This window comes from Peromyscus maniculatus, chromosome 2 (assembly GCF_049852395.1).
Source record: "Peromyscus maniculatus bairdii isolate BWxNUB_F1_BW_parent chromosome 2, HU_Pman_BW_mat_3.1, whole genome shotgun sequence".
Classification (NCBI taxonomy): Eukaryota; Metazoa; Chordata; class Mammalia; order Rodentia; family Cricetidae; genus Peromyscus; species Peromyscus maniculatus.
In genome coordinates this window covers 137728830-137738444 of record NC_134853.1, presented here as the reverse complement: position 1 = coordinate 137738444, position 9615 = coordinate 137728830, and the positions used below count along the sequence as shown (strand labels likewise).

Here is a 9615-nt window from a genome sequence, read left to right as displayed (position 1 = left end):
ACAGATCATAGGTTCAGACCAGAATGGAAAGTACTCTACAGGGCTGCCCTGGACTTGTCCCGCCATTTGCACCAGTAAAGCCCTTAGGAAATGCTGAGCCAAATCCCAGTATCATTCAAGCTACAAATGGGAATTATGTCTCAGCACCCCCCACTTGCCAATCCAAAGGCTCCTGAAACTGTCAGTGTAAATGGACAATGGGTACAGAGATGCCCTGCACATCCCTGAGATGCTCAATGAATCACATATCTGGAACCTCTTTAAACAGGAGAGCTCACAATGCAGGAAGTCAACTGGTCCACCGTGACAGAATTCATTTTATTGGGCTTCACCCCTGACCCCAGGACCAATCCTCTGCTCTTCACTTTCTTTTTAGTCTTTTACCTGTTGATCCTCGTGAGCAACAGTCTCCTCATTACACTCATCCACCAGGACTCACGTCTCCACACACCCATGTACTTTTTCATCGGCGTCCTCTCCACGCTGGACGTGTGCTATACCACCACCACTGTGCCCCAGATGCTGGTTCATATTCTCAGCAAGAAGAGGGCCATCTCCTTTACAAGATGTGTGGCCCAGATGTACATCTTTCTCCTTTTTGGGGTCACTGAGTCCTGGCTTTTCTCCATCATGTCTGTGGACAGGTATGTGGCCATCTGCCACCCGCTCAGGTACAAGGTCATCATGAGCCGTGGGATGTGTCTCCTAATGGTGGGTATCTGTGCCACTTACGGTGTGGTGGGTGGCCTGTGCTATACTTACTTTGCTATGCGACTGCCCTATTGTGGTCCTAATGAAATTGATCACTACTTCTGTGAGGTCCCCGCTGTTCTGAAGTTAGCCTGTGCCGACACATCCCTCAACGACTTGGTGGACTTCATCACAGGCTTCAATGTCATTGTGGTTCCACTCTCCCTCATTGGCATCGTCTATGCCAACATCTTCACCACCATCATGAAGATCCGCTCAACCCAGGGAAGGATCAAGGCCTTTTCCACCTGTGCCTCCCACATCACTGTGGTCACCATGTTCGCCATCCCATGTATCATCATGTACATGAGTCCTGGCTCTGGCTCCTTATCAAACAGTGGCAAGAAAATGGCCCTCTTCTACAACATCGCCACGGCCTTCCTCAACCCTGTCATCTATAGTCTGAGGAACAAGGATGTGAAAAGGGCCTTCCTCAAAGTGGTGGGGTGGAGTGGGGCTCCGGAATGAAACTTTAAAGCTAAGTGCCTGGGGAGCTGAACCAAGTAGGACTTACAGTCACCGCCTTCCCAGAAACTCTTCCATGAGATAAGCAGGATCCAGACTCCATAAAGATACAGCTCTTCTCCCTTGCTCAGGTCGGGGAGGAACAGGGGGCTCAGACATCTACAGTGAGTGATGCTCCCTGAGACAGACGACTATGAAGGAAGGGCCCAGCAGTCAAGAACCTGGGCTTTACTGCCCGACAGAGCAGGGCTAGAAAGATTAATGTTGGGTTTGAATGTGAACCGTCCCGCATAGGCTCATGTATTTAAACACTTTGTCCTCAGCTGGTGACAATGTTTGGGAAGGTTGTGGAACCTTTAGGAGATGAGGCCTAGCTAGAGAAAGTGGGTCATTGGGTTTTATGACATGGCCTCACATCCTGTACCACCAAGATGTCAGGAGATGCGGAGTCCCAGCTGCACACTGTCGCTTTCATGGAGCCACCTGCCACATGCCTTCCCCACCACGATGGACTATGCCCCTTCAAGATGTAAGCCCCAGCAAACTCTTCCTCCCTTAAGCTGCCTCTTGTCAAATATCTGATCACAGTAACAAGGAAAGTGACTAATAAAGTTTTATCAATTACTAAGTATGTGAATTTTGCAAGTCACTTAACTCAATTGCAATGATTACATGAGATAATATATGAAAATACCTGCTACAGAGGCTGGCATATTTTAGTTTCTTTCCGCAAATGTTATTATTTTTCAAACACTTCTTTTTAAATTCTTATTTTATTTTTACTTTATTTGTGTTGGGGTGTTTTGCCTGCATTTAGATCTGTGCACCACATGCATGCAGCTCCCATGGAGGCCAGAAGAGAGCATCAGATTCCTCTGGAACTGGAATCACAGATGGTTGGGAATCACTATGTGGGTACTGGGAATCAAACCCAAGTCCTCTGCAAGAGCAGCCAGTGTTCTTAACCACTGAGCCATCTCTCAAGCCCCTTATATTTAATTTTTTATATTCATTATTGAGCAATGAACCACCACACATCAATCAGCTGTGATCCTCTTAGGTTCTGAGGGTGGCTGGAGAGAGTAAAGGAAAAGAGAGGGAAATGGAAGATGCAGAAACTCAAAGAGACTCTGCTGAGAAGCAAACCTGTGTCTGCCCCCTAGAGCATCTCCAGATGTTATGGAGGAAGGCCACTGCTAAACGTCTCTGTGCTTTTGAAAAGAATGTCTGCTTCTGTTTTTTCTCATTTCTCCTTGTTTAAATAAAGTCCATTCTGGCAACTTTCAGCCTGTCTTGATGCTATCAAAGAAAAAAAGACTCTGTCCACATAAGGGTTAGAAAGGTGAGGGAAAGAAGAAGTAGAGAGAGTGGGTGTAGTGTTATCCTGGGTCTGGGGAGAGAAAGGGACCCAACTGGGAGTTTGAAATCAGCTATTTCACGAATGGAGGGTCCTTCCTTCCCACACTCTCCTCATTTTCACTCAGGCTCTATATAAGCACAAATCATCTCTGTGGGTTTCACTGTTCTTAAGCTGCATTTCTAGGCACCAACACATTTATTGGCTTTTGCCTTTACTTGATGCTGCAGAAACTACTGCACCCAAGAAAGAGGAGGCACCTCCCTTTGTGGGAGGCCTAGCGGGGTGCCATAAGCTAATATGAACCCTTTGAGTTCTTCCCCAGGTCCGTGCTGACCATCAAACCCCTTGCAGGGGAATGAAGAAGATAGGAAGGAAGAAGGAAGAGAGGGAGGGAAGGAGGGAGGAAGGGAGAGAGGAAGGGAGGGAGGGAGGGAGGGAAGGAGGGAGGGAGGGAGGGAGGGAAGGAGGGAGGGAGGGGTCAACTTTGTTGGTCTGGAATGTTTAACATCAAGACTGATGACATACCCTTGCCCCTTCATGAGAATCCAGGGCCCTTGCCAAGGGAGCATGTTCCCAGTCTTCTCAAATGCATTACCTTATCTACCAACCAGAGCCAGACTGCTGCATAAATAATGAATCAAAATGAGATATAAGTAATGAAGAGGCCTATAGCTGCAGTACAGTTACATGGTATTGTTGACAAAGAAGGGGCTTTTATAAATTATTAAGAAAATATGGGGCCAGTGAGACAGCTCAGCAGGTAAAGGCACATGCCACCAGGCCTCACGTGTGCTGTGGCTACTAGTCTCACGACCCCCAAGCCTTCATCCTGACACTTTGCCGCAGCCTACCACCTTGAAGAAGGCCCTTTTCACATCTTTGTTACGAAGGCTGTAGATTATGGGGTTGAGGAAGGCAGAGATGACATTATAGAAGAGGGCCAGCTTCTTGTCCTCTTCTGGGGAGGACTCAGAGCCAGGTCTCATATACATGATCATACATGGGATCGAGAACATAGTGACCACAGTGATGTGGGAGGCACAGGTGGAAAAGGCCTTGATCCGCCCTTGAGTTGAACGGATCCTCAAGATAGCAGCAAAGATATTGATGTAGACGACAATGATGAGGGAGAGTGGGACCAGGAGAAGGATGAAGCCTAGGATGAAGTCCACCTGGTCGTTGAGAGAGGTGTCTGCACAGGCCAACTTCAGGACAGCAGGTACTTCACAAAAGAAGTGGTTGATCTCATTGGGGCCACAATAGGGAAGAATCATAGCAGAAACCGTATATATGAGGCCACAGCTGATACCCCAGAACCCACAAAAGGCTACCAGCGACCCACGCAGCAAAGGGCTCATAATGACTTTATATCTGAGAGGATGGCAAATAGCCACATACCTATCATAAGCCATGATTGCAAAAAGCCATGATTCAGTGATTCCCAGCATCAGGAAGATGTACATCTGAGTCACGCATCCAATATATGAGATGGTCTTCTTCTCACAGACCAGATGTACCAGCATCTGGGGCACTGTGGTGGTGACATAGCCCATATCAAGAATGGATAAGACACTGAGGAAAAAGTACATGGGTGTGTGGAGGCGGGAATCCATGTGTATCAAGGTGATAATTAGCCCATTGCCTAGGAGGGTGATGATGTAGAGGAGAAGAAAGACGCCGAACAGAATGCCATTTATCTTCGTGTCACTAGAGAATCCTAGAAGAACAAACTCAGTAAGAGAGCTGTGGTTTCTCCAGAGGAAGTCCTGCATCCTTCTCCTGCTGCAAAGATAGAGCAGAGATGTCACTCATGAAAGAGAAGTCCTCAGATGCTAACCCTGCTGCCAGTCATACAACAGGTGCATCAAACATGAAGAGCAAAGCCAAGTACATATAGGTGTCCCACGGAGTGGGGGACCAGAGTTTTAAAGAGAATTTCCATTTAATATGAAGCAGCATGCTCCTTTTTATCATGCAATTCCAGCTTATTCTGAGATGCCAAATTATGATCCCCACATTTCAAAATGCAGAATTTGCAAAAAGAATGAGGTATACCCAAAAAGTAATGTCTTTTAATTCATGGTCCACACAGCTTAAGATGTTATTGAAAGAATTGGGTGTTTAAGAATACAACATTTGTGTGCAACTAACATCAAATATCAAAGTCTACCTTCATTTTTGGGACCATCCCCAAACTGACTTTATTTGAACAACTCCAAAAGCTTGATGGGCACCCTCAAACTTGAGAGACATGGCTCTTGGCCTGACTCCCTTGAACAGCAGGAGAATAACTATCATTGGAAATAAGTAGTACCATATCAGTAAGTCAAAATCACATATTTTCATGGACTGTGGGTAAATGACAAAGGACAAAGGACAAGTCAGTCAAGAATGATGGCCTAGCCGGGCGTTGGTGGCGCACGCCTTTAATCCCAGCACTCGGGAGGCAGAGCCAGGCGGATCTCTGTGAGTTCGAGGCCAGCCTGGGCTACCAAGTGAGCTCCAGGAAAGGCGCAAAGCTACACAGAGAAACCCTGTCTCGAAAAACAAACAAACAAACAAAAAAAAAAAAAAAAAAAAAAGAATGATGGCCTATGGTTTTTCCCAATAGAAGAGACACCCTGACCTATGGAACATAGAGATGCTGCCTAGACACCAAGAAAGACAAATATAAAGGAAAATGGCTGAAAACAAACCAAACAAACAAAACAAATGTTGTCTTGAAATTGGCCTAAGAAGAGAGGGTATGTTTCTTCAAATGATCTATGATGAGACGGGCTAAGGTCCTTTCACAGAAAATAGACAGTAACTGAGTAACACATTTAACGTGGTGAAGAGAGGAGAGAGAGGGAAGGGAAGAGAGGAAAGATGAAGAAGAATGTGCACTGAGGAAGGATGCAAACGACCAACCCAGGACTCAGTGAATGAGCCCTTTAGAAATCAAAGTTGTTTCCTCTCAAATGAAAGCGGGTCATTGATGACCAAAGACCCATAGCCAAAGATGCTCCAAAGAACTTCCTTGGTCTGAAGGGAAATGGTCCTCTGTGGAGCACAGAACTGAAAGGGAGAATGAAAAGCATAGAGTCGATGTGTGAGCCAAGATGAAAGAATATTGACTGTTTAAAGCAACAAAAATAACAGAGCAGTGAGAGAGAGAAAGACAGAAAGAGACAGACAGACAGACAGAGACAGAGAGAGGAGGGGAGGAAGGAAGGAAGGAAGGAAGGAAGGAAGGAAGGAAGGAAGGAAGGAAGGAAGGAAGGAAGGAAGGAAGGAAGAAACAGAGAGAGAGAGGCTGAGGCAGAGATGCAGAGATGAGAAAGGAGTCAAGAATGTGTCTGCACAGCACATAAGATTTTTAATGAGTATAGAAGACTCTATTCTTAGTTTATATATTAACTATAATATATGTTTTATGTATTATGTGCATCTGTGTGTCTATGTGTTTGTGTATGACAGAGCAGACAGTGTCACAGAGAATCATAGCATATGATACATCATAGAACACGTTGTCACAGAGTGTTATAGAGCACACTGTGTCACAGAGCATGCTGTATCCTAGAGTATCAGAGAGCACTCTGTCTTAAAGAGCACACTGTGTTATAGAGCAGATGGTGTCATACAGCATACTGTCGTAACATATCAGCGAGAATGCTGCTTCAGAGGGCAGACTATGCATGCCATAGGGCATGCTGTGTCATAGAGCACACACTGTGTCATAGGGAATCCTGTGTTACGTTTGTGGCAGCCTCACACATCTCACGGTTATCACAATCTTCAGTCAAGTCCTGATTCAATTGTTTGATCTACTATTCAAGTGTTTGATCTGTATACCCTCCAGGTTTGTATAACTATACCCCATAATCTTCACAAATGACAAAATTTCTCAAACATTATCCATGTCATGTAACAATTTTTTAAAAATTGGTCTGGTTTTCTTTTTTATGATTTATTATATTTTATGTGTATAGGTATTTTGCCCGCATGTATGTATGTGCACCATGTGTGTGCCTGGTGCCCATGAAGGTCAGAAGAGAACATCAGACCCCCTGGAACCAGAGTTCCAGGTGGTTGTGAGCCACCATGTGGGTGCTGGGATCTGAACCCAGGTCCATCTCTTCATCCCACCTCATATACTGTATTTTTAAAACCCTTTAAAAATATTTTTTTGGTTGTGAGCCTAGCCTTTAACGGCTGAGCCATCTCTCCAGCCAAGTGAGTTCCAGGAAAGGCGCAAAGCTACACAGAGAAACCCTGTCTCAAAAAACCAAAAAAAAAAGAAAAATATAAAGTGTACCAACCTAAAATAAGAACAAAAAACAACAACAGAATTCAAAATATTATAAATTACATAAATTATTAAAAGTTTAATGAATATTCAGACATCTTGGTTAACTCCAAAGAAAGATAATAATAATAATAGGGATAATAACCTAAGTTAGAATAGTGAGAGGCGTCCTAATGAAAACTTTAAAACACTGAAAAAAAACCTTGAAGAAGATGTCAGACAATAGAAAGACCTCCCCTGGTGATGCACCAGGAGAACTAATAGCTGTGGCTGCCAAAAGCAATGTGTAGCGTCAACGCCATCCCACTCAGAATCCTCCATCCCATTCAGAATCCTCGTGCTGTTGTTCACACACAACCTCAAAATTCACATGGGAGCACAAAATAGCCTAGATAGCTGAAGCAATCAAAACAAAACAAAACCAGAGTCCAGTGTCACATCACCCTGGTCAGAAAGGCAGCCAGTGAGAAAACAAACTCTAGTGAGGCTGTGGACAAATGTAAGCTAACCCAGTCTCTGTGGACACCAATATGGAGATGTAACTTGAATTGCTAAATGTTCTTATTAATAAAAAACCTGGACCCAGATATTGGCATGAAAACTGAGAGATCAGAGGAATAGAACATGCCACAGCCAACCTCACCTTACCAACTCCTCAGCCTTCAGAGAGAGCTACTTCCTGTATACTCACGCCTATATACCTTTCTGTGCCCTGCCATCTTACTTCCTATCTCTGCCCGGCTATATCACTCCCTCTTTCCACCCAGCTCTATCACTTCCTGTCTGTCTGTACAGACCTCCAGACCTCTATGGTTAACTAGTGCTGGGATTAAAGGCGTGCGCCACCATGTCTGACTCTGTTCCCAGTGTGGCCTTAAACTCACAGAGATCCAGATGAATCTCTGCCTCTCAAATGCTAGGATTAAAGGTGTGTGCTACCACTGCCTGACCTCTATGTTTAATATAGTGGCTGGATTTTTCCTCTGATCCCCAGGTAAACTTTATTGGGGTGCACAAATAAAATATCACCACATGGCGATTGCTCACTAAAAAGAGATTTACCCTGTGCTGCAGCTATACCTCTGTTGGATCTCACCCAAAGGACTCTAAGGCAACACATCACAGAGACACTTTCACATTACTGCTTACTGGCCCGCTGTTCACAATAGCTAAGCTCTGTGCAGGTATCCAGCAGCAGAAAAATGGATAAAGAAGATGTGGTGAATATATACAATAGAACATTTTTCAGCCATAAAAAGATTGAAGTTATGTAATTTAGAGAAAATAAATACAACTAGGGATAATCTATGAAGTGAATTAAGTCAGTCTTAGGAAGACAGACATCACACACTTTCTCTCATTTTTGGTTCCTATATTTTATACAAATACATAAAATCATGTATTTATAAATTATATGAGTAGAAGCACAATTGTCTAGGAAAATAAATGAGGCTAATAGAAGGAAGGAAAGAAAAAAGAAAGTAGGGTACAGAGAAAATATACTACAAGTACATTATACACATGTATGGGAATATTATGTAACCCAGTACCATGTACAATGTATACACACCCATGAAAATTAATCTTAAAAGAGAAAAGAAATGAATGCTTAAGACAAATATCAGTAAAGTAATAAAATGATTAAACTCAAACCTAATTGCAACGGAAACTACATTAAATGTAAATGTAGCATACAAATCAACTGTGTGATCAAGCTGGGGTTTTTTTGTTTGTTTATTTTTGGTTTTTGGGTTTTTCAAGACAGGTTTTCTCTGTGTTACAGCCCTGGCTGTCCTGGAACTCACTTTGTAGACCAGGCTGGCCTTGAACTCACAGAAATCCGCCTGCCTCTGCCTCCCAAGTGCTGAGATTAAAGGCATGGGCCACCACCGCCCGGCCAAGCTGGATTTTTAAAAACTAAAAACAGTAAAAGAATTCTGCAACTGAAATTTAAACACTCATGAGAAATAGAAAATAGATATTATCAAGATGGTACCAATCAGTTTGGGGCTTCCTCCCTCCTTACCTTATCTTGTTGATAGTGTGCTCTGGTGGTGACTGAAGCCATAGGCTACAGGATGAGAAACTGACAAACTAAAGGGCAAAAATGTGTACTGTCTCCCCTTCTTATTGCAGACATCTAATTCAATTTGCAAGGTTCCAGAAGACTTCCTGTGATAGGTAAGATTCCCATCTTTGATGCCACCTATAGGGATGTCTAGAGGGCATGCTGTGTAGAGGGTCATCACTTGTAACATCATGAAGCAAGAGCTAAATGAGACAAGAGTCAGGGCAGGAAAGGTAGGCGAGAGCAGAGCAAGGAGGGACCATCATGCCCTGCAAAACAGGCTAAAAGTGGTGGACCTTACAATGATGGAGGGAAGAATAGATTAGGTATCAATTCTCTATCTGGGGTCAATCATCTGGCAATAGTGGGGAGAATACATTGTGGGGGAGGGGATACGAATGGGAACTAAGGCTGGGAGTATAGACATGAAAAGCAGGTATTAGAGAGGAGAGTCTTAGATCTGTGATTAAATAATGCTGAGAAAGAGAGGCATCAAAGATGGATTCCAAGGATGAGAAGGGGGCATACTTAAGTGCGGATGTGGGTGATGTACGTACCATTCACTGAGATAAACAACACAGGAGTGGAAATCTGAATGAGATGCACAGTGGATCTAGTTTGTGGCTTAGGAAGCTTATGGAACTTCTAGCCTCCAGTGGACATCTGTATCTAGAATGGAAGACA

The 9615-nt window shown here is 43.9% G+C and overlaps 2 protein-coding genes across 2 annotated transcripts; one reads left to right on the top strand and one right to left on the bottom strand.

Annotated features, from left to right (window-relative positions):
• The first annotated feature begins 279 nt into the window (after positions 1 to 279).
• LOC102924820 (olfactory receptor 2D2-like) lies at positions 280 to 1218 on the top strand. Its single transcript, XM_006994089.3, has one exon. The coding sequence runs from the start codon at positions 280 to 282 to the stop codon at positions 1216 to 1218; it is 939 nt and encodes a 312-aa protein (XP_006994151.3).
• A 2181-nt stretch (positions 1219 to 3399) lies between these two features.
• Positions 3400 to 4347, bottom strand: LOC102925137 (olfactory receptor 2A12-like). Its single transcript, XM_006994090.3, has one exon. It carries the CDS (start codon positions 4345 to 4347, stop codon positions 3400 to 3402), a length of 948 nt encoding a protein of 315 aa, XP_006994152.1.
• Between the last annotated feature and the right edge of the window lie 5268 nt (positions 4348 to 9615).

Coding starts and splice junctions, on each gene's coding strand:
- LOC102924820 (XM_006994089.3), top strand. CDS start 280: ATGCAGGAAGTCAACTGGTCCACCGTGACAGAATTCATTTTATTGGGC.
- LOC102925137 (XM_006994090.3), bottom strand. CDS start 4,347: ATGCAGGACTTCCTCTGGAGAAACCACAGCTCTCTTACTGAGTTTGTT.